At 43.7% G+C, this 23,691-nt stretch overlaps 5 protein-coding genes across 7 annotated transcripts in view; 2 read left to right on the plus strand and 3 right to left on the minus strand.

The window, feature by feature from the left end:
• Heca (hdc homolog, cell cycle regulator) overlaps positions 1-23,691 on the plus strand; it is a 176,912-nt gene that overhangs the window by 53,281 nt on the left and 99,940 nt on the right. The gene's annotated exons all lie outside the window — the stretch shown is intronic.
• Positions 17,671-19,198, minus strand: LOC143346375 (chymotrypsin inhibitor-like). 2 transcript variants are annotated; one of them, XM_076774422.1, is made up of 4 exons: positions 19,182-19,198; positions 18,302-18,445; positions 18,102-18,205; positions 17,671-17,976 (listed from the first exon to the last, which is right to left on the minus strand). In XM_076774422.1, the coding sequence occupies exons 2-4, from the start codon at positions 18,354-18,356 to the stop codon at positions 17,884-17,886; spliced, it is 252 nt and encodes an 83-aa protein (XP_076630537.1). In that variant the 5' UTR covers positions 18,357-18,445; positions 19,182-19,198; the 3' UTR covers positions 17,671-17,883. The 2 variants fall into 2 exon arrangements, with proteins under 2 accessions (XP_076630537.1, XP_076630536.1); XM_076774421.1 differs by lacking the exon at positions 19,182-19,198 and adding an exon at positions 18,541-18,964.
• LOC143346359 (chymotrypsin inhibitor-like) lies at positions 19,535-20,376 on the minus strand. Its single transcript, XM_076774394.1, has 3 exons — positions 20,200-20,376; positions 20,015-20,121; positions 19,535-19,751 (listed from the first exon to the last, which is right to left on the minus strand). Exons 1-3 carry the CDS (start codon positions 20,249-20,251, stop codon positions 19,650-19,652), a joined length of 261 nt encoding a protein of 86 aa, XP_076630509.1. The 5' UTR covers positions 20,252-20,376; the 3' UTR covers positions 19,535-19,649.
• Positions 20,566-21,844, plus strand: LOC143346358 (chymotrypsin inhibitor-like). Its single transcript, XM_076774393.1, has 3 exons — positions 20,566-21,174; positions 21,389-21,501; positions 21,711-21,844. Exons 1-3 carry the CDS (start codon positions 20,967-20,969, stop codon positions 21,798-21,800), a joined length of 411 nt encoding a protein of 136 aa, XP_076630508.1. The 5' UTR covers positions 20,566-20,966; the 3' UTR covers positions 21,801-21,844.
• LOC143346453 (chymotrypsin inhibitor-like) lies at positions 22,156-23,014 on the minus strand. The gene is made up of 3 exons (XM_076774552.1): positions 22,884-23,014; positions 22,387-22,496; positions 22,156-22,324 (listed from the first exon to the last, which is right to left on the minus strand). The coding sequence occupies exons 1-3, from the start codon at positions 22,933-22,935 to the stop codon at positions 22,235-22,237; spliced, it is 252 nt and encodes an 83-aa protein (XP_076630667.1). The 5' UTR covers positions 22,936-23,014; the 3' UTR covers positions 22,156-22,234.

Here is a 23,691-nt window from a genome sequence, read left to right on the forward strand (position 1 = left end):
TTTTCTTGGAGCGAAGAGAAGGCTTGGCGGCTGCGTTAGGGTTTCGGGTCGGGGTTGCGCAACGCGAACGTCCGCTGCCAAGTTGGCACGGGCTACGAAAAATAAGACCGGGAAGAGAGAGTCGGAGAAAGCGGGAGAGCCAGCGAGAAGAGGCTAGCTGCGTTTTTGCGCGAAATCTCATCCTCCGGTTAGATTTCGGCTTCGAACTTGCGAGACGTCGCTCTCTTCTAGTCTCGACGCTTCGATCCGACGCCGTCGCGGGGGTATATCGGGCACTGTTAATTTTGCCCCCTGAGAAATTGTGAATTATGTAACCACTGTTTCCATTTCTTCCTCATATACGGGCGACTTCACAAAGGTGTTAGAAAAATTCATTTTCAAAATTGGATGTTAAAGAGAATAAATCCAGGGCTCAATTTTAACGAGGCTGCAAAAATAAGTTCCACGACGATAGTTTCCAATTGTCTAAAGACAATGGGGTCTGGCTTGGGAAGTTAACTTGTTAAACGTTCTGGAAACGGAGGCCACGATTCGACCCATGATATAATACGTCTTTTTCATGAGATGAAACGAGATAAAATTGTCCATGGGATGCCTCGATTGTTGAAACCCGAGGTAACCGTGCAGAGAGCAGCGTCTGGGAGCGGAGGTGGAGGACGCGTGCCGCGACAACCCCCGGACGTCTCGACCCCTTCCTTCGGGATGCCTTTGCTCGCGATCTATCATCGGGATCGCGGACTCCTCCGGTCTGACTTCATCCAATCTCGTCGGTTATATGGTGCGCTATCGCGAGTTGGTGGCATACTGTAATGAAGATTTATAGCTGGCTTACCGAAGGGGTGGGATCATCGGGATGGCTTATATTGCCGTCCTCGGAAAGTTTTCAAGGTTTAAGCACCCGCGTCTCTCCCACCCCCTTTTGCTCGACAGTCAATGTCCTCGGGGGACCGTGATCCTCGGTAGGGGGTGCAGGACAACACCGGTATATTAAACTTTTTATAGAGAGACAGGGGAGGGAGAGGAGCGGGTAAGAGGATTCTGTCATATTAAAATGCTCTCTCGGTCGCAGCAAAAGCTCCATCGCTCTCGACTCTCGAGAGGATACGGCTTTTGCTATCCTCTCACCTGCTCTGCTCTTTTCTCTCCCTTGATCCTCGATAACCTCCCAAGTTCTCCCAGAGTCCGCGTGAGTTTCGGCGACTTCGGCTATTATTGCCACGGGAAGAATGCAAGCTTCTGCCAGTAAATAAGATAGTTTATTGCCTCTGCGGCGCGGAACAGCTTTGAACTCCCCCTGGCCGTGCATATACATATACGTGATGATCGAAGCAAAAGTGGAGAACTGGTCGCCCGTGCTTGTATATGTATATGCAGTACGTGTCGCTCTGCGTTCCGGCAAGTAGGAAAAATCGCTTTTACCGGGACGACGGGGGCTTTGCGGATTTTTACTGCTCGTCTCGACGGTTATCGAGCCTCGAACGATCTTTTATCGACGACGCGACGCCGGCCCGTGTTACCGCTAAGCGATTTTCATCGGCAGGAAACGGGTTTCGAATAATTCTACGGATTAGAAACGTCGGAATTTCTTCAGAGGAAACTAATATCTGGAACCTGATGTTATACAAAATTGAAATGGCCAATTAAATGTTTCCTCTGGAAGTACATGTTTGCAAACCTCTCGTTTAGGAGATATTATCTTGTAAAGTTTCAAGATTTAGAAACGTAAAATTAATTTTTCTCGATTAACTTATGTAATGATTCATAAAGTGAACGAGACAGAGTGTTTGTATATCCAAGACTCGTTTTATTCGAAACTTTTTGAATCTTTGGAGGTTTCGATAGCATTCAAGCAAAGCTCGCGGGGGAACAACACACACAGATATCGCGACCTGAAGTTTTATCGTCGTCGTATCCTAACCCGCGCGACGAAACGCGAGTAGCGCGCGGCAATCGTGTTTTCGCTCGTATGATCAGATCTAATTCGCTATTGAATTTCACGTTCGCGACTCTGTATCTTGAGCCGCCTCTCCGCTCTCTTTTCTCGCGCACGACCGACATAAATTTTCATTATCGGTTCACTTTGTATCCGGCCCAGACGCGCTTATTGTCTGCCAACTTCAATATTCCGAGCGCGACGATGCGGTTCTCCCTTTTCCGATTTCCTCCGCGCCGATTCTTCGTCTTCCCAACATTTCACTCGATTCTATAGTTTATTACTCGCTAAGACGGCAAAAACCCATTATTACACACAAATTTTTGATAATCTTAAAATATAGAGGCAAAAGATGAAAAGTATTTACACGTTAGTATTTTAATCGAAGCAACAGAGTCTGAGATAGGAATTTTGCATCGCAAACCGCGATACAAATTATCATATAAATTACGTATTCGTTCGGTTCCATAAAAAGTCTGTGTAAATAATGGAAGTATCGCTCAAGGTTCTCCCAGAAATGGACCCAGAACCGTGGACATTTAACACCATCGATCAATTTTATGTATATTACTGTATACTGTTATTATGCAATCGCAAATTAGTCTATAGATAATAACAAAATACCGAAGAGTAAAAAATCTGATAACGTCGAAAGATCACGAGGGACCTCGTGTTTTCTGCACGATTGGCTGAAAACCGATCACGAGATGTCTCGTGCTCGTCGTGTTAATTGCAAACAATATTGATTACCCGGTGACAAGTGAGAGATAAATATTTTCAGTTTGCACGCCCGACGAGCCCACGCGGAGAATTTTGTTCCATCGACCGTAAAAACCAATCCGTTAACGAATAATAATTGTTGCGTTACGAGGCAACGAAAATTAAATCTTATGTCACTCGATAGGAGGATTTCTTGTTTTCTCGCAACAAGTTTAATAAACTGTATTCTTAAAAAATTAGAGAGGGCTACGATAGCGATTCAACTCGAACGTCGATCCAGTCACCAAGGATTTCCGGGGGCGAAGAGGCGGATAAAAAAGATCAGGAACGATGGGGGATTAGCGGGATAACAAGAGGCGTTGGTTGGAATCAAGTCGAAGACGTGTAACGAAAAGGAATTCGAATGGTCCAAGATGCTGGGTCCATAATTGAGCGTAACGCGCGATCGAGAGAACGGCATCGTTCGATGAAACTACCGCAGAATTATCCGGGAACCGATCGTTGCCGCGATTGCGCCAACCCGGGGATCGAGCATTTGATTAAAATTCACCGAGCCGCGTAATCTATAACGGACGACTATAGGAGATATCCCATCTTGGCGCCGCGCCGTGTACCGGCGGGAAGAAATCCGGCTTTAAAAGTGGTACCGCGCGTCTGCAAATAAAACACGATTGTCTGGAGCGAAATCCTCCCCGTGAGCGAGCTAGATCGCGAACGATATCGGGAAAGATCTTCTGCTACGTGCAACAGACGTCTCTGCGGCGTGGCTGGTGGTCGATCGCGATAATAATCGCCGGCTTTGTCCCGGGCATTTCTCGATATCTACGCCCAGATAATCCCCAAGGGCGCGAGATACTATGCGCGACGCGTAAACCATGCTTTTCAACCCTTTTGCATTCCAGAAAAATTTAGTGGACTTTTATTTCAGTCGAGTCAGAAGCACTGATTTTTGGTCGAAGTTTCATTTTGGTATCGAATTTCTTTTAAAAAAATAAAAATTATTGCACGCTTCCAGCACTGGACTATAGTTATATTTATACCGAACAAAATGGTTTCTGTGTTCCAATTGTTTTAGAATACACTGTGTGCTTCTTAAGTATAGGTCGAAAGTGTCATAGTTCCTTTTTTTTTTTAATATCAAAGGACGCGTGAAAAATTGACGTCTAGACCGGAATAACCCCTTAAGTCGATTTTAATCGAGTCCGGTAAGTCGAGAGGAGGAGCGTAGTGGGTGGCACGTAGTCGAGCAAGGTTGCGATCACCTAACGGGTAAAAGAGACGAGGGAGAGAGTGTATATACGTACGGTCTGCTTTGCATGCAAACTGCGGCCCGGAGACGCTGCTTCCCCGGGAGCCTTAAGGCGTTAAGTAATTGCGACGAGTAATCCCGGATATGGGTTATCGTTATCAGGGAAATCGACGGTGTGTAACCCGACTTTGATCCTTCCCCGCGGTAATCGTTGATATTTCCTTGGAGGGAGCGGATCTTCTCGACGGACGCGTTAGCTCTGATTTATCGTGCTGGTAGTCGACGAAGGGGTGTTTTCAACGGTCGCCATGATCGTCGATCTTCGGTCACTCGATCGCGTGAAATTTATTAAGGTTCGTGAAGATATTCCATTCGCTTTTGGGGGTTGAAAAAGTCTCGACGCTGGCGTTAATATTCGGACTTCTATTTTTCTTATTTACGTTCGGTATCGTGCAACAACCCCAGTGTTTCATGGTTATTAAAAATGGCGAAAGTCGTTCGGGAAGAAAAAGTTGCCGCGTGAAAAGGGAAACTCGCAGAGTTAGAGGGTGGTTGGGAAAAAGCGAAATGACCGGAGGAATGCGTCAAGGGGGACGGGTGGGTGGATGCTGTATGGGTTTAGTTGAGAAACGGTTCTCGAGCCGCTGGTTAATTCCAAAGCGGTCCCTGTTGCGTCATCAGCCATCCGGTTGGCCCCTCGCGGGACTGGCTGCCCGTAATCGCGGCGTTTTGTCACTTTTACGTTGAGAAAAGGGACACTCGAGGGTCGAGGTAGACGGGAAACGACCGCGCCGGCCCGGCTTCTGTCGTGCGTAATGATGGGGGCTCGAAATCCTTGGAATCACTTTATTTACTTATTTACGGGATATGTGTACCTTACGATACGCGCTGGACGGGCTGAAATTATCTCGTTGATTTAGACGAATGGTATCTCCGGGGATGTTTTATACATTTTGAATACTTATTAAACGTCGGTCCGCCCTTTTCAATCTTCCTATTATGCGTCTTTCAATTCTTAAATTAAGACAATAAGAATTCTCTGACTCGTTATAAATTCCTCGTACAAAATTTCGATGGTGGAAATTTCCAACTTTGTGGATAAACAGTTCATTTTGTTATTCGTTGATCCTTTCACTCTCAGTGTGTTATTTGAATGCAAGTTTAGCCCGTCTCTGGAATCTGCTCGACGCGTGAACGACGAAGAGTGTCGCGCGAAGGGTTGCTAAAGGGGAACCGCCAAAGGCAGCCCCGTGTTTCTCGTTTCTGCGATCCCGCGTGACAAAAGAACGCGCGCAGCAAAGGGAAACGTGTGTGCATCGCGATTGAACCGCGCCACGATCACCGCGGAAACGTCGCGTCGACGAAACGGGGCCCAAGCTTTGGGAAATATTTGCCAGTTCCGCGGCACGAGAACAAAGCCCGAAGACGTACAAAGAGCCGTGTCGAACGCCTCAGGGGTACCACGCGAAAGTTGTCGAGGAACGTGCTAATGGCGGTTATGTAAACACCACCACAATCGGGAGGAATTCCCTTTTATACAGGAATATCGGTGACGCTGTTACGGCCCGCGTCGAATTCGTTGCGAAAGTAAATATTCATGGTTCCGGTTAAAAGAAAACGAATAACTGGTAACCTTGATACGAGTTTTCCTGTACTAAATTTATTTTTATAATTCCCTTTCACGCTTTAGAGAGAGAAACTGGCAGTTGAAAAGTGTTGTCTAGTTCGAAATCGATGAGACTCTCGAAGATCGACTGTATTTTCGCCAATACAGGGGCCAAAGTCTGTGATCATAATGGAATAGCCTAGAGCGTCAGGACTCTCTCGCGCGTCATATATCACACAACTGTCCCGGACAATACGTCCGAAATTCACCGAGACACCCCAGGGACCAATTCCCGTAAATAAGAAACAGGGTGTACGCCGTATAACGCTTACGCGTCTAGTAAAAAAACTTTCAACCCTTTACGCTTGTCGTCCCTTGACAACATATTTTTGCCCCGGTGTATAGCGAAACGGAGGACTATCCGAGGATTAAGAGACTACAGCCTCCTGTTTCGTGACTGATATTTCCCCAAATTAACAATCCTATATCTCGCACGAAGAGCTCTCAAAAAAAGTTTCGTTCGAATCGTACGAGAATGACATGAGTTACAGAAGGGATCACAAACTCACAAAGCGTTGATTCTGTCGTCGATGAAGACCGATAAAAGCGAATTCGAGCGAAATTAGTTAGATTAGAGTGGCCACGTAACGAGTTAGCGCCGATCGGGACGATGATACGAAGAATTCCTTGGCAGCGAGCTCGACGGCATGATTCACGTCACGTTCGACTGACCTGCGACAATATTTCCGCATCGAGCACGCGATTCGAGAATACGCTCGGTCGTCCACAGGTGCGTGAGAACGTGTCATGTACCGGCGATCCGTAATATCCCGCTTCCTCGAATCCCGGTCGACGAAACCACCGAGTAGCAAACGTGTACGCCTAAAAATTAATAAGGATCGCGATTTCCTGCACGAGTTGCGGCTCCACGCAGAGACTACTTTCTACGCAGCCCGTGGCGGTACGATTCGTGGGAGAACTATAGGGTAACGCTCCTCGTGGAAAAGTTGCGATAATGCGGTGTATTCTCTGCAAGAAATTAGTCTCGAAGTTAGGCGAGGTTAGGCGCGCGCTTAATTAACCACCGGACTATTTCCATCATTGCAAACTATTCAACTTATTGCTAGGAAAGGTGCACCAAGCATTTTAAATGTTACCTTTTACCTTAATTTGGTCATCTTCTTCTGGCTACAAACCCCTCGAATTGTTCGCGAAAACGAAACTTTGTTTTTAGACAGCTGGGAACTAACATACACACAAGTTCACGTAGAACGTACATTTACAGTCTTCAATATTTAATCTTTGAGAATCAATTTGTTTTGTGTTAAGACACCAAGCCATTATATACTACAAGGAGCGTATACATACGAATGGATCGAGCACTTGCGAGAAAGGTGCAGGTTGAGCTTGTCCCTCTATCGGCGGGAAGTGTCGCTGCAGCTCCATTCGCGACGTTCCGTGGAACGCTGGGAGACTTTATTGGGTTCCCTCTCGAGTCGTTTCGAATTTTAAGGTGACCATTAAGACCTTCGGGGGCGACATTTGCATACCGCTGTAGGTTCCTGACGTCACACGCTCATTTTCTCGGAGACACGAGGCTCCCGTTAATGCGTCGCGTGATAAATTTCGCAGGATAAAGAGAGGGGCGACGGAGAGCCGCTGTCTTGGCGTAAATACCGCTGGCCCATTAAAACTTTTCGCGTACTTAGCTAGAATTTATTTCGGCACGACCGCGCGTGTCCGGCTGCGGGAGACACCGCCCGTAGCCGTTTTATGGCGCCAGTTCTCGTTTGGTCCACACATACTTGCATACTTACCCTCGAGACTCTAAACCCGGGGATCCTTGGGTCGCTTGCTGCCTATCGAGGGACCAGGAGTGCCATTTGCGCGTACTTTTTCAATTATCCATTTCCTTTGTCGCACTGGTCCGCGAGCTCTCGAAAGAAAAGAAGAATATTTAACGAAGCTACTTCCACACTTCGAAATACTGAATTGGACCATTTTGGCGGGATTAAGGAACAACTTTTCCAACATTCTTAGGATTTTTACATATTCTACGCCAAAATACGCGTTGTTTGCACTTTGAAACATTAAAATCCTCCAATCTGTTCAGGAGTTATGATTTTTTAAACATACGCATGAAATTTCAGGGGAATCAGACAGTGTCAGTCAGACATTGTATTTTCGGTAAAGAATTTTTTTCTCGAAAGTGCGTAAGATTTCGGGTAGATGTTTATTCACCAAAAATGATTGTTATTGATCCCTGCAACCGAAAATATTTTTTCCAGAACGATTTGAAATTTTTCAATTTCGCCGAAAAATGTGTCGACTTACTGAATTTTTTTCTCGAAAGAACGTAGGATTTCGGGGGTATGTGTAATGACCAAAAATGATTGTAATTGACTCCACTAACTAAAAGTAATTTTTTTACAACGATTTGAAATATATTTTTTTTTCGTCAAGAAATTTCTGCACCTACCTTCTGTCGATTTTCCTGGATCTTTATACGCGTGTTTGTATCGCTTTTATAGAGCACAACAAAATAGGAAAATAAATGTAATCGACTCGTGCATACAATTTGAATAAATTGCTGGCGTATGCCAAACAGTTTGTGCGTCTATTTTTGTGGAAAAGAAGCATTCTATTGGCGTTAGGCGAGTAAATTAGCGAAGAGGTCAGCGACGGCTGACTATATGGAGCATCGCGGACGTTCAACGCGGTTCTCGAATTAGATTTCCTCTTTCGGTGGTGGGCCAAAAGGATGGTCGTGGGCGGTGATACGCGCGTCACTCGTCTCGTGGAACTTGGAAATCGCGCGTTCTCGGACAATCGCGTTCGCGAGCCGCTTTGCCCAGATGTACTTGCAACGATGAGATAACGGCCGTGCTAAACATAACGTCGTTATGGCATGCCCGCGGCATTCCGTTACGCTGGCTGCCACGATCGATCCGGATACGGGAGGAATTAGAAAATTTTCCCTCCGTGGAAATGTGTCTCCGACGCGTCGCGTCAGTTCGCGGCCATTCGTGCAGCAGGTTGCTCACGCAATGTCCCCGTTCGATACGAAACTATTCGATCGTCTCCAATCGTGTCTGCACGTGAAAATCATTAAACAAAAGATATTTAACTCGTGCACGATACGGTTCGTAATTTATTTACGTCAAACTCGTCGAACGAAATAACTGTACAAAATTTAAGTGTTACTCGAACAATAAAATCTCGCGATTAAAATCTGGTAATCCCGAATAAAAATACTACGAGTACGTGGTTTTTAAACGCTGACCGCACGATGTGCACGGTACGAAAGTTGCGTAAATAGCTAACGGGTTGCACAATCATTTTTCTCTTATCTCGATACTATTTCCAGACGCTGAACCATCGGGAACAACAAGCAAACATCGTCGCTATTTCGATACGAGAGAACGTGTTCGTTATGCAATCGTGGCGCGGTATCGAAGGGTGAACGCTGAAGAAAATTTTCTTTCCCTATTAGAATCCTTTCGAAATTTCTTTTCCGCGAGCATTGCGTTTTCGTTTGGAAATTATCTGCGATCGTTGGAGGCGGATAGATGGTGCGTTTCGGTCACGGGACATTGTATAATTGCGAGATCCGTTCGGTGTTGCACGGAGAAACCCAGCTGCGTTATCGCGTCGCAGAGATACACGGTATCTGACGGGCAGCGTGTTTTTCACGCGCCATGGCCAATAATCCTCGGTGTGTATTTGCACTTGAAATCGTCCGCGCGAACGATCGCGATAAAAAGCGATTATCGTGACAGAGGTTGCGTGCACCTACGACACTATTATGCCGGTGGGCTCTCACGGCCACGGAAACTACATATGTATGCGTTCGTATGCGTTTGTCGAAGGAGGGAACCTTGAGAATTGCGTCGCTCGTTGAAGTCTACGTGACGGTAGATTTTCTTCTCATCCTGTTGACGTTAATCGCCGAGCCGTGCTCGACAACTCCGCGGAACGTCCCTGAATGGAATTCAAATTTTACCAGAATTTTTCGAAATAAATTATCGCGACGATCCTTCGGTTCATCGCGTTTGACGTAAATCGCTGACCGTACTCGAGAACTCGACGGGAACGTCCCTGAATGGAATTTACAATTTTGAAAAAAATTATCGCGTCATTGGGCAGCGTCGGAAAGACGTTTGTTAAAACGCAAATTTAGAATCCTCGTGTTGCGTCTTCGCGAATGAATTTTCAGTGCAAATTCGATCAGATTTCCGTCTCACCGCGCTTCCACGCTTATCTATGCGCATACCGAATCCTTGTGGTGTGGTCTTCTGATCTCATCTTCCCACGGGGTATATGCTTCTGCTAATTGTTACGGTTCGTTTTGAGCCTCTTCTTCCATCGAACAACCAATTAGTGCTGTTTATTAGCTTCATTGTTCGGTACGAGCCAAGGTCCTCTTGATAAAAACTGTGGAGGATGCAAATAGATTTATTGGGGGGGGGGGGGGAATATTAGCCAAATCGAAAGTAATTTTATTGATTTTGCAATTCGAGGCTCCGTTTTCGAGATACAATTAGTTTTTACTTATGAGAATGTTATGGATACCAGGTTCTTGTGCCGCATGTACGGTCGACGCTATTTATACGCCCCAGCTAGATTTCATTTAGAACGAGGAATTTGCCTGATAATTTCGGGACACCATACATACGAGTCGCGATAAACGATAATTCGGGTTACCGATGTATCGTCGAATAACTGTCTAATTCTCTCTCGCTGCAAATAGTATTCAGTCTCGTAAAATTTAATATTAATTCAGTTGGTAAGTTTTTGTGTATTTTTGTATTCGAAGGACATGCATACCAAGTAGGAGTTTATCGATGTTGTAATACCGTAGCAATTAAGAGAACTGCCTTCACCAGGGACTAATGATGGTCGCATGCTACAGTGAATCGTCGATAAGTGTCGCGAGTCGGTCTGAATTGCAATAGATTGAATTGTTCGTAAGTGTCGTGCAGTCTACACCAGGCCCCGACACTTACAGATGATTCACTGTAGTATGCGAGCGTCGTTAGACCCTGGCGGAGGCAATTCTAATTGCTATAGTATTGCAACATCGATAAAAACTTATGAGCTGAATTAATATTAAGTTTTACTATCCTGTGAATTGTCTCATTTTAATCATTTATATCTCAAAAAGTGTCCAGTATCTACGCTTAATATTCTACGTGCACCAAAAGGGATCACTCTATTATCGTTCTGTAAAAGTACATTAAAATCAAAGTCCAGTCAATTCGTGTCCCTCCCATGTCAAGTTACAATGACTCGTAAGATTGTCAAAATTTTCGATTTGACAAATGCTCGAAAAAATCATTCTAAGATTGTGTAGAAAGACTGGTAAAAGGAGGTTAAGAACCACTGGTCTGTAGCCTCTATTAACCCACTCCTCGATGAAGAAGGAAAAAAGCGAATAATTTCGAAGCGGAAAAAGAAATTCCGTAATCCCCATTGTTTTCCGCGTTGGGAAACAATGGGTCGGGCATTAGTAGTGTCGGTGGTTGATCGTAACGGGTTGAAAAGTGTGCCTTTATAAAGAGGCAAGCCGGCAGGTATGTCAGGTTTGCGTTGGCTCGTCGTGCAGCTGATACGCGACTCGTTCGCAAAGAGGACTGTGAACGACGCCGGTGGACACGGGGGCAGAGACGCGTCGGGAGGCACAGTGCACACTTGCATCGAGTGCATAAAATAATCAGTCAACGACCTAGCGCGTTAAGCGGTAAGCGCGCGCTAGCCTAAGCGTGCATAGCTACTTTTGCGTCAGGGTCGACCGGCAACGTGCCGCAGCGTTGGGCTAGGTTAGTAATATCGCCACTCCGCCGGAGCTATTTACTAGCTCTATTCTTACGCGGCAGCCAACCAGCGCGCGCGGACTCGCAGACACGCGCCAGTCGTCCTCGTTCGTGTCGCTCACTGAAAGACCAGACCGACCAACCTGATAAAACCGATACCGCCAAGCGTCAACTCGCGTCGTTATCGACGCAGATTTCCAATTCGTCGATTGATCTTTCTCTACTCCCCCCTCTCTGGCCCCTTGTTATCATTTATCGGGTGATTGCCTCGAACGTCCGTTTCTATTATCGTCCCCGACCTCGCGGAAACGCTTGCATTCCGTAACGCTCTCCGGGGACTCCAATGTCTATCGATGCGATAGTAGTACCTCGCTCGATGACGGAATTTTAGCACTGGGTTGGAGGAACGTTCCAGTAACGCGCTCAGAGGCTCCACGGTTTGGCGATGCAACATTAATACTGTTTATCTAAATTTACTTTGAAAATTCACGAGTTCGTAAGAGGCAAAACTGAACCTACGTATGGACAATTTTAACTCGAATAACGGTTTATTCAATATTGACGTAAGGAAGAAAAATAGAGTAGGTACAGGAATATGCATATATCCTGAGTGCATAAATTCCGTGTTTATATTAGCTGGTCTACGACTCTCTTGTTTTCCTTAATGGAAGCTAACCAAATCAATCTCGCGTCGACTTCTCGATTAGTCGGTTGTATGAATTATTGGAAGAAGTTTCGTTGCATGTACGTTTTACGTGATGTATGCATAACGGTTCAGCGTTCCATTTTAGCAGAGTAGCCAGACAGTTCTAGTACGAACGATTTTCTAACAGATGGATAAGTTTCGAAAGCCTTCATAGCCCCGACCAGCTCGTTTTAATTTTTTATTTTTGGCTTACGAACATGCCTTCGTTCGTATTCGGCGAGGAGTCCCAAGCTCTGATTTCAAATACTTCCTGCGAAGGTAAGCCATTGCTGGCTTCAATCGGTGAGTGTTAAGTGCTCTTAGTATTTTTTGCGTTCCCTGTTCACCGTTTAAGTAGATTCCACATTGTGGGAAACATTGGGAGAGAAAGAGAAATTAGTCCCGAATTAAAAATAATTAAATGCTAATGGAGGAATACGTTTAGTAGCCATTTGTCAAAATATGGTTTGACGTCTGCATTCGTTGTTGTATAAGGTCATTTCGAGCACATAACTTTCCGGGAGAGCTCGTTGAATGGGAGACGCGTTTGCATGGACTTTCTTTATTGTTTTTACGTGCTCGATTCGCGATTTAAACGTCGGACGAGGGACACTGCTGCGTCCTGTACGTCGACAGGCGCGCGTAGTCGGTTTAAAGTTCACGGTACGCCGTAACCCAGAATAGAAACGATCTGTAAAAACCGCTCGTATCTGTGTCATTACAATGCGCGCTCTGGCAAGGAACGCCGTTCGTGTACCGTTCTCGGTAAACATGTTTTGTTTGCGCGCGCCAACGACGGCGAACCTTCGTGTCAGCCAGTCCGGGACTTGTTTTTGCGCTAGGTTAGTTAAGTGTAATTCCGTCTGGCGAGGTTTCATTATATTCCACTGGTTTGCCGGCTCTCTCGCTGCCCACGCGTATATCGGTTCGATTCAGCCCACCGTCGCGTTATCTCCGTTACGTCACGTTCCTACGAACTTGCTCGTGCGCGTGCGCGCTCGCGATAAAGTCGCTACGTGCGAACGCTCTTTGCTACGTGATGGACCGTGGCTCCTTTTCCATTCCGGTTGAGCCATGCCTCGTGGATCACGAACTCACCCGAGGGACCTATTGCGTCGTAACATGCAATAACAACGCCTTATCTTCCTCGTCATCGAGGAATAATAATGAACCTCGAAAATAATCGATCCGCAACGCGCGAATTACGTTACGTCGCCGCGACATACAATCTGTTATCGAGACGCGCTCCTTCGCTTACGGTTCGTTCGTTTCCATCGAAACGAGCATTTAAAAAAGTCGAGATATTTATCTTGGCGAGATAGGCGCTCGGACAACGTGACGCGTTATCGCAAGTGTTATATTTAATTGTCGTTGCGTAAGAGCGATACTTTAAAATATATTATTGGATATGTAAATACGAGGAGATCGACAGATGTCGGTCGTTTACCGAACAACTAATGATATTGTGCGAGCGGTGTTTGCGATAGCAGAGAGAACAGACGCCGCGTTATCGTCACAATAAATTCATATTCTCGTTAATGCATTCGCTGTCAGCCTCGGAGCATAATTTAACGAAAGGATCGACTGCGTTCGGTCGCACTATCCCGGTGTGTACTCAATGCCTGGTAATCTAATCTTAATCTCTTGTAATGCAAACTATGGAGCCCGATGTCTCGCGTTGAAAAGCATCCACTACAAAGGCGACCGGAACGCGTAACGATAACGCGTTCGTTCTTTATTGGGGACCGTGTATACTCAGGCCAGCAAGCGTGAAAATAACTCGACGGCGTATAACATCGTTTTCCATAAGCCTCGTTTATTATTTTCATTCGATGTTCTTGATACGTTCGTTCCTAAACGAATAATAAATTAACAAACACTCTTAGCCTTCGTTATTACTATTCAATATTCTTTTACGTATAAATTTGCTTTGAAGAGTTGCTTAAAAATGAGTAACGCGTGTTTTAAATAAATAGTATTTATTATATTCGCAATTATCATCGGTCTTGCGGAAATGCGGGCTAATATCGTTCTCGTGACACGGTAAATACGAGCGTTACCCGTATTCCGAGTCCTCTGTGGATTTTGTCACCCATATCCGGATGACGCGTGTTAGTCGACGCGTTAACCTTCCACGCTCCGATCATTTGTTTCTAACAACGCGGAATAACAATGTCGAAGTACTGTTCCGACGGTGCTTTCCCTCATTAAAATTTATAAATACTTAGGCTCGTGCGATTTATTTGGCAAATATCGAATGTATACTTTCGTTCCCATACGAGAAAGTACGAAAATTCAAAAGCGAATGCGTGGAAAGGTTAAAGATACTGTGGCGCTGAGCGCGCGAGCCGACAGAAGCTCGTTAAAATCGGGGGCGGGGACGGGGTCAATCGTTTGCCTTGTTAACCAAATTGGATAACGAGTCATTCGCGTCGAATAATTGGTCGGTTCGTGCGGCGAGTCGCGTAGCTCCGACGCGCGTAAGACAAATCAATTCGTCGACGCGAACGTGGACCTTGCCTGCATAGCGACCCGCGTCCAAGAATCGAGCCACACGCAAAATTAAAATTCTAATCGAAACGAACACTTGAACACTTTAAAAATATTCATCGGAGAAAACTCTAATCTCTATTCCAATTTTATTGGGTTCAAAAAATCGGATCATACATGTTTAAAATAGGATTATTTTCCGTGTTTCAAGAGTTTCCAGAGCAACGTTGAAACCTTCGAATCCCATAGTGTGACGTGGTCGCGACGCGTGTATGTTTGCCCCGTCTTGTCGTCGGTTGTTTGATGGCGCGTGTGGTGCACAGCTCGGGAAACGTCCACGCGACCGAGTAAACACGTTCGTTCCGCGGCGATGCGTATCGACGCGCCTAGCCGCCTTAATCGAGTTTTTCTTGGGCTAGGTTAGGCGCTATCGTCTGGCATCGCACGATGTTTACCACTTCGTCTCTCTATTCTTGCACGCTCGCCGCTATCCGACGCGCCTTACGTGCTTCTACGCTCGTGCACGGCTACAAACACGCGGCGAGCTCGTGGGAGGCGATAACAGTACAAGTTCTCTCTGTGGTCGATAGGCAATTCGTTGTATTTTGGGAACAGTGGGTTCTTTCAACTCCGGAGGGAAACTCCCTTCTGATTTCGGGCCACGACGACGCGTGTTTAACTTTAAGCTTAGTCGATAAGAAGAAGCTATCGCGGAGGATCCGCTTGAAACAACATCACCGACAAGTTGATCTTCTCGAGAAGATTCTTCTTTTTTTTTTTAATGTTAACTCTTCTCTCCTATCTGGTCGATCTGTTTGGTCGCTGCATTATTACGTTTAGCGTTGGGTCTTCACGATTGCCTTGCAATGATATAAGTATTTACAGTAAATCACACGTAGAATTGAACACCTGTACACTGTCATGTTGCAAAAATTCGACGAAGAGGAGTCCAAGGACACCGTCCAGCGAGATTCCTCGGTACGATTTATATTTCGTTCGTCTAATCAGCGCGGTAATTCCTTTCCCGCGGAAGGTCAACTCGCGAGGATCCGTGGATGATCGCGGTTAGCAGCGAGATGTTATTCGCGGGATAATTAGATGGGATGCGTCGATAAGTAATCTCGTTCTGTGAGTCCGTAATAACTCCTGTCGTTGAAAAAACAGCTCTCGGAACGGCTGTTTCTTAATGAGACAGCAACGGTGCGACGGTGTCACGTGTTCCTGGTGCCCGTTGGTCCTGTAATGAACACGTACTCACGCGCCGGGTCGGATACATGCACACGCTTTTCTCTGGCGAACGCGCGTGCCGGAACCCAAGGCGCGAGAGAGAAAACGAACGGGAGAAACGGCGTTGCTAGTGCAGTAAACTCGTACCGTCGGATAAATATACGGTATTATGTAAGTTGTTTTGCGAGCCAGAGAACGCAGAGAGAGGAGAGCGACATCGACGTGAGAGAAGAAGCCGGTCTCTCTTCGGATCTAGCCGGTTTCTCGTCCACGCAAGCCTTACGTAACGATCGACGACCAGACTCGATGACGCGTCTGAATTTTTTTACTCGCCCGAGACCGCAACAGGACATTCGAAAACAACGCGCACTGGTAGCCTAATGCGTCGCGGTTTCGTGGAACCTCACGGTTCTACTCCTGTTTCGTCGTAGAACAGAGCTGCACACAGCCAGGTTCTCCGTGGCCGCGTAGTGTAATTTCGATGAACACACCACTGGTCCCGTTGTGTGTCGATAAAAACAAACAAAATATGTTAGTTCCACTATCACTTTGGACGAAAGTGGGGAGAACCTCCACGATGAGTTATTCTACGAAGGAAATAGAATAAACGTGATAGCCAAGCTACTAGGTCATAATGATTTACTGATTTCAAGAGATCCCCCTAGTCTACGCCTATGATTTCGGGGATTTTAGTTTATCGTCAGAGTATAGCTTGTACGTAGGAAAGGACAGTGGTCAATTATTACAGTAACGACTCACTGGCTCCATGGGGGATCTCCTCAATTGGAAAGGATAGAAATGTTCACTTTAAGAATTATTCCAGTTCTCAGAGGATGGAAACGAAACTGCATAATATCACAGGGAAACCGATAATCTGTTTTAGTTTAAACTCTCGGCAATAATGGAAAGCGGAAAGTATTCGAAAAATGACACTCCGATCCCCGTGAACAATGAGGATTAATTTTGAATCGATCCCGAGCGCGTAGGGTGTTTCCTTCTACAGCAGAAACTGTCACATCGCGACGCGTGACGTCTCTTTTTTCAGTACGATCCAGCTGGCTGCTAATCGTTGTTTCGTACAATTTCTCTTCCTTTGATCGGTCGGGTGAAAATGGGAACAGAACGAGCGTCCTGTCCCGGTTGGGGCCTGCCATTTCGTCTCATTGTCACGGGATAAAAGGCCAGGGAGGCGTGCCACGCGTCCTTTCCACCGATCGTCGTCGCGTTTCGAGGTTTCGTCGAGATATCCAGATCGACGGTAACGATTTTGATCGGCTTCGACAGCTGCTAATACGACGATCGATTCGATACGATCTTTCTATCTTCCGCTCGAGAAATTGGGGAAAGTTTTATTCTCGAACGAGCGATTAATCGAAACCTTGTTGCGATTTGCCACGTTTACTCTCGAAACACAGATACTGCCTATCTTTTATTTGCTACTTAAAAGTTTTGTCTCGATCAATGTTACATTAAGAAACTCAAACTCGAGCGAGAGGAAAACATTCAACTTGCTGTTAAATTATTTATCCGAAACTAAAACCTCGTTCGAATAACCGCGACTGGAACTTTCCATGCGATTTGTCACTGGTGCAGAACACGTCGATGGTGCAAGCGAATACGTCAGCACACTGATTTCGTCTCTGTGGGATCGAGGACTGCGGCTGGGCTATCTCATAAATATGATAGGAACCGGGCTTTTCCGAGGATACTCGACCGGACGGAGGTACGCGTGTTCCTTTTTTCGTTATTCCGTGAGGGACACGCGAAGGATTTCTCGTGGAGGGACCTAGGCTTGTATTCTTGCTGACCCTTGAAATCTCTACTCGGCTGAGCAAATTGTTTCTTCGATTGCGGGACGAGGATTGCTTCGATGTTTTTTTTTTTTCATGACGACGGAACGAACTCGTTTCACTTTTCCAACGACTAGAGATCGACAACAACTTCGTGCATTTATATATTTTCAGTAACTTTATTAAAACGCAAGAAAAACAAAGAAACAAACAGCTAAGAGTTCGAAAGAATTACCAAGACTTCCGTTGATATTGCATAACGAAAATTGTCAAAATAATTTCACTAAGTTTTAAATTTATTCCTACTACCATTAGCGCGAATCCTACATTGAATCCAAAACTTTTATTAAATCCACTGGTTTCCCAAAGTTTAGCAATCTTGCACTAGGACACACAAGTTGGTATTTTCGTTTCTAACATAATTATCGTTGCACGCGCAACCGGACGTGGCTTCGCTGCATGGCTAAAACAGAGATTCGTTCGCATCGTTAAAATCGTAAACTTCGACCGTTCGAGGCTTCAAGAAAATGAATTTTCTTTACTCCATTATCGGTAGTCGAAAACCCAATGCAAGTTTTTAACACTTACGTGGTCGCAAAGACGAAATCTCGGGTCGCTGCAAGTTCGTTGACATAATATTCCGCATAATGTCCAGGTCTGATTGTTTGGGCAATTATTTTCCAGTGCAGCATCTGTGCAAGGAAAAGCGTCGTTAATCGCACAAACTCGTAGATTCGAGAAGGAGAATCTTTTTAAAATTTTTCTAAAATATATTAATTAAAACTCACCGATAAGTATGGCAGCAGATAGAAGTACCATAATGGCGATGATGTATCGAGACATGATCGGTTCCTTGTTGATGCTTTCGTTCCACTCGTTTCGAACGCTCGTGCCTTTCTGACGATGAAACGTTCACCAGTCACGCTTTTTATCTACAAAGTTGGCAAATAAATTCGTGGAAGTTGTTTGTTCAGTATTTTTGCAAATTGAACGTTTTAATATTAATTTCGTCGAGCCATCAATGTACAGCTGTCATGTTTATGTACAAATAACGAAACAGCTACGTGTTTCGGGTGCCTCGTGTCGTTCCTCGAGGTCGTAAAGGACGATAATCATTTTTATCGTGTCAAGTTGAACATTCCCACCGAGCTTGTCAAAAAGATACGATCTCGTTAACCATTTTTTTATAACTAAAACACTTTGGAAATAATAATTAATCTTATGTCTATCGCGCAGTGACAAACTCGAATAATTTAATCGTCGTGTGTTCACCAGAAGTTGCCAATTACATGGATGTAATATTAGTCGAGATTGTTCAGTGTTACAATCTTGATTCATTATGTAAGTTAACTGTGTGAATAATAACCCAGAATAGAACTAGTATCGTAGACAATAAAACGATGAAAAGAACTGCGTAGAGTAAAATGCAGAGAACCTGAATAAGGTAAAGTTTAGATGCAGGAATTAAGACCAGTTAGATTTGCAAAAATGACATTAGCTACAAGTTACAGATTCGATACCTCAAAGTTCAAAGTCCACCCAATATCTTATAAATATTTGAAATTTCCATGAATAATAAATGGTTGGGATTTAGCCAAATCTATTATTAGAAGACAATTCCCACATGTCTAATGTCTGCGCCAACAAATAGTTGGAACGAAAACTTACCAGCATGGGATACCACAGCCAGAAGCAGAACGGCAACGATATATCGAGACATTTCTTGGCTTTCGACGTCCCATTCGAGTACTGTTTCCTTTTTGACATGGAAGTATTCTGCAGTTCCGCCTTTAACCTATCCGATGTAGCAGTAAATTAATCGGAGTTGTTTGGACGATGAGCATGCAAATAATTTATGGCAAATTACATTTATGTGCACACATAAATAACGGAACAGCTTCTGTGTCGTTCTTGGAAGGCATATAAACGTCGATAATTATTTCCTTCGTGCAATGTTGAACATTTTCACAGGTACAATTTTGTAAGCCACTTTCTATAACTGAAATTTTACAAGGGTGTCGCATAAATAATTCCATATATAAGCTTGCAAACGATATTTATTATAATAAGAAGTATTAGTACAGTATCAAATTTAAGTCAGAACCGTTGCGTAGGGGGCTTATTAAATTTTTGACATCAGCAATCTTCGGGAGGGATGCAAGGGGATGAAGAGGAGCTCTCGTCTTCCCTGACGTATCCCTCTTGACAACGGCAGGCGGCTGTGTACACGGTACATTCCTAAAACAAATTCATGGTTATTGTAAAATAACTCAAGCTTTTCGTTACTGTTGAGTTATTTCTCAGTCGATTTATTCCCATGTTCGTGAATCAGTGAGGTGATACACAGTGCACAGGTCCATGAGAGTTCATTATTTTTTAATTTGTTCAATCACGTCGTTCAGTAAAAGTTAAGCAGCAGTATAGTATCAGTTAAGATTGAAAGTCGAATCCATTGTCGTTCCATTGAAAGGGTTTTAATTACGCGAACTTTTGATACTTACGATTCGTGGGCAATGCATAGGGTTTGGATTGGCGCAACTCGGTTCGCAAAGTCTTCCACAACGCTGCCAAAGCTCGTTCACAGGGCACAGAGGATCCATTTTGGCAGCTATGTGATAAAAGAAAATGGCGTTGTGTGAATGTTCAGCCTTTCATTCGAGCCTTAATAATAGTTTCGACAACTTACTAGGAAGGGTCACTGCAACGAGGAGCATAATGGCGATGATGTATCGAGACATGCCGATTCTTTGATGTTGTTCCTTTCGTACAGCTCGTGTTCACTTTCGTTTCTGAGGTGGAATCGTTCAGCGTCCCGTTTTTAATCTGCCAAGGCAGCAATAAACCAGTCAGAATTGTTTGCCTAATACTTTCGTAATTAATTTATGATAAACTGTTGAACGTTTAATGTAAATTTGTTTACGTCAAACAATGCATCGTTTTCCTCGTCTCACGAGAAAAATAAATCTTACCAAATTAAGTTAATGGCGTTTGAAAATCGTAATTCGTAATCTTTCTAATCTCGGCAAGCTTTATCTTATTTTTTCCACGTGCCGGGAGATCGTTTCTGTGGAACAGGCCTAATGCAAATGTTTAACCTTTCACGTAAGAATTAATTATCGCTATCCACGTTCTCGGTGAACGACAAAGAGGTGTCCGGTAATCAAAAGGAAAAGAATACGACTCGTTATGCGTGTACACAAAATAGAAAAATTATCAGCGCTACACACGGAGGATTTCGATTGGCAGGAATCGTACGAGTGATTAACTGTTTACCAATCGCGAAAGCGCAATCATCGTTCGTGCCTTACGTGCCTCTTTGACTCACTTGTGTATATTGATACTTTCGCGTTGCACAACTTTTGACACAAGATAAAATTGGAACGTTTAATAATTTCTCGTGTATTATTTGCAAAAGTTTTACGAAAACAACTCGGTTTATTGTTTCCTTGATTGATGTTATCTCGCGGAGAAAAGACGAACAACGTTACGTACTCATTTTTGTTGAAAACACGAGGTATAAAAAGTGACAGCCGAACGTGTTTTCACGCCAGACAGGAAAGTGTATTCGAATCGAGCGGAACGAATAAAATGCCATCGAGGAACCAGAGAATGGTTCGATCCGTTGTCGCCATTTTGGTGCTGGCTGTTGCGGCCCTTGCAGGTGAGTTTCTGGCTTCGTCGAAGGCACTCTTAACACTGGAACAGCTGAGGCTGAATGTTCATGAATTTGAAAAAATTATTGTAGATTCTTTTCATATCGCTACTCCGTATATTATTGAAGATGACCCAAAAGTTTCGATGTAACTCTAGTTAACACTTTTGCTTTGTCGAATCTAAATTTCGGGACACAATTAAAGCCACTCTTTTTCGTACAGTTGCCCAATCGAAAGATAATTGTCCCGAGAACGAAGAATGGGCGCTTTGCGGAACACTTTGCGAACCAACTTGTAGCAACCCTGATCCGATTGTTCTACTTTGTCCAGGAATCGTAGGTGTTACTTGCACAAATTAATTAATTCTTTCGCTACTACCTTTATACTCCGTGTTTTGCAATAACGTGATTTGGAACATTTTTTAATCATGGAAATGGTGAAATATTATTGCTTCAGGAGCTTTTCAGCTTGCAGTAGCGGAAGGGTTAAGCTTCTTCGATATCAAAAGTGACGATTTCACGATAACCAGTCGAATCTGTTTTAGCAATGCTCCACGTATACAGCCAGTTGCCGATGTAAAGAGGGTTTTTTCAGAAAGAAGGACTCCACCTGTGTTCTAATTACAGATTGCTGACTTCTTGGAAATTAGTAAGCTTTCACACGTACTTTTTAATCGAATGTAGTGTACTGTACTAGCAGTAGTAGTAATAATATAGTTTGCAAGTCGATCTGATTCCTATCGACTCTTTATAATGATATTTATTTGTTTAAGTTCTTGTTTGCAACTATAATCCTACTAGAGTGTGATTTCGAGTCAGGTGTGAAGTACTAATGATATTTTGTACATTATATATCAAGTACAGAACATAGGCCTAGGAAATAAAAATTATTTCGGTTTAAAAAATAGTTTCCTCGATCATCTTCTTTACATTTGTTTTAAATGAAATTATTTGATTCTCTTAATTCGATAAAGAAGAAGAAAAGACAAGTGTTTGCAAACAATATTTATTATTAGGATATTACAAGCAGTCCCAAATTAAGGGGAATAATTGATGAGTTTCTGGAGTTTTAACATTGCTTCTCCAGGACACATTCGCCTTCATCGTTTCTAACGTAACCTTTCTCGCATCGGCAGGAGGACGTTTCACTGGTGCATTGCTAGAACAAAGTAAAATTCGTGAATTTCGTCCTAGAAGTAGACTTAAGTTTCTAACACTTACAAGATTTGGGCAGAATTCAGGGTTTGGATTTGGATTATCGCAAGTTGGTTCGCACATTCTTCCGCACATGTCCCATTTCTCATTCGACAGACATTTTTTCTCTTCAGCGGCTGTGCAGAAAAAAAAAAGAAAATTACGTTAGGTCGACAGATTCGATACGACAGAAACCAAATTGGAGTTTCATCTATTTTTTAGTTGGTTAGCAAAGATGGAAAAATTTTATTCACGGAATAAATAATGCAAATTTTAGATTCATTCGTTGATTATATAGTTTATCAGGTTAGTTATTTAGTCTGTTAGGTAATAGATTAGAATTCACCAAAAGAGCCTACCAAAAAAATCTACCAAAAAATTCAATATCTGAATCAGCAATTACTTATAACTCAACCCGATATTTTACACGCGAGTTAAATTTATCGAATCAATTTGTTACTTAATCTATTGCTACAAAAATACTTGCACCTAATATTTAGTCATCCGTGCTAACAGAAACTTACCAGCAAGGGCTACCACAGCGAGGAGCAGAATGGCGACGAAGTATCGAGACATTTTGCGTGGTTTTTCGATGTTCTCGTTTCGAGTGCACTAATTTTTTTGAAACGGTAGCGTTCGACACTTGTGCTTTTATACTATCAAGGTAGCAGTAAATCAGCCGGAGTTACTTGCGTAATGCCTGCATAAATAATTTATGGTAATATCGTTGAATTTTGTTGCGTTTTGTTCGTTGAAAATATTTTACAACTTCTAAGATAACGTCGATAGAAAATATACTATGCTAAGTATAAGATCGGAATTACATACGTAAAGTTTTCGAAATTAATTTACGAAAAATTATTGAATATTCTGACGATAAATTTCGTTGTTAAAGCAATTATCAGTTAACGAACGTCAGCTTGCACGCGCGTTTAGAAGGTGTCAACATTTTTCCCGTTTGGTTTTAGTGCCTCGTATCGTTTTCCGAAGTCATAAAAAATGATAATTATTTCAGTGTAAGATAACACATTTATGCTATCTTCCTTTAGTGGTTCTAATAAACTTGACAGGTGACAATCGATGCTTCCGGGTAGGGTGTACGTCCAATAAAAACACACTCGTTTCATTTGCAATGCAAAGGTAGTTTTATCATCGAGCCAATTCCAACGGTAGTTTCAAATTCCTCAATTTCTAATTAACATCGGAACAGTTGTCGTTAAGTGGTCCCCAAGGAAGCGAGTTTTCAAATTTTAGAAAAGTACGCTCAGTTATCTCAAACTAACGAGGTTCGTCCTCGTTTATGCAACCAGTTGTCGACTCCACGAGACGTTT

Source organism: Colletes latitarsis, chromosome 10 (genome assembly GCF_051014445.1).
Source record: "Colletes latitarsis isolate SP2378_abdomen chromosome 10, iyColLati1, whole genome shotgun sequence".
NCBI classification, from domain to species: domain Eukaryota; kingdom Metazoa; phylum Arthropoda; class Insecta; order Hymenoptera; family Colletidae; genus Colletes; species Colletes latitarsis.

Excerpts from the sequence above, each read along its gene's own strand:
- LOC143346375 (XM_076774422.1), bottom strand. The coding sequence starts at position 18,356 with ATGTCTCGATACATCATCGCCATTATGGTACTTCTATCTGCTGCCATA. Across the intron at positions 18,206-18,301 it reads ATCTGCTGCCATACTTATCG|ATGCTGCACTGGAAAATAAT; the intron begins GTGAGTTTTAAT and ends TTCCTTGCACAG. Across the intron at positions 17,977-18,101 it reads GATTTCGTCTTTGCGACCAC|CCATGCAGCGAAGCCACGTC; the intron begins GTAAGTGTTAAA and ends TCTCTGTTTTAG.
- LOC143346359 (XM_076774394.1), bottom strand. The coding sequence starts at position 20,251 with ATGTCTCGATACATCATCGCCATTATGCTCCTCGTTGCAGTGACCCTT. Across the intron at positions 20,122-20,199 it reads CGTTGCAGTGACCCTTCCTA|CTGCCAAAATGGATCCTCTG; the intron begins GTAAGTTGTCGA and ends TTTATCACATAG. Across the intron at positions 19,752-20,014 it reads CTATGCATTGCCCACGAATC|GAATGTACCGTGTACACAGC; the intron begins GTAAGTATCAAA and ends AATTTGTTTTAG.
- LOC143346358 (XM_076774393.1), top strand. The coding sequence starts at position 20,967 with ATGTTATCTCGCGGAGAAAAGACGAACAACGTTACGTACTCATTTTTG. Across the intron at positions 21,175-21,388 it reads GGCTGTTGCGGCCCTTGCAG|TTGCCCAATCGAAAGATAAT; the intron begins GTGAGTTTCTGG and ends TTTTTCGTACAG. Across the intron at positions 21,502-21,710 it reads TTCTACTTTGTCCAGGAATC|CAATGCTCCACGTATACAGC; the intron begins GTAGGTGTTACT and ends AATCTGTTTTAG.
- LOC143346453 (XM_076774552.1), bottom strand. The coding sequence starts at position 22,935 with ATGTCTCGATACTTCGTCGCCATTCTGCTCCTCGCTGTGGTAGCCCTT. Across the intron at positions 22,497-22,883 it reads CGCTGTGGTAGCCCTTGCTG|CCGCTGAAGAGAAAAAATGT; the intron begins GTAAGTTTCTGT and ends TTTTCTGCACAG. Across the intron at positions 22,325-22,386 it reads CTGAATTCTGCCCAAATCTT|CAATGCACCAGTGAAACGTC; the intron begins GTAAGTGTTAGA and ends ACTTTGTTCTAG.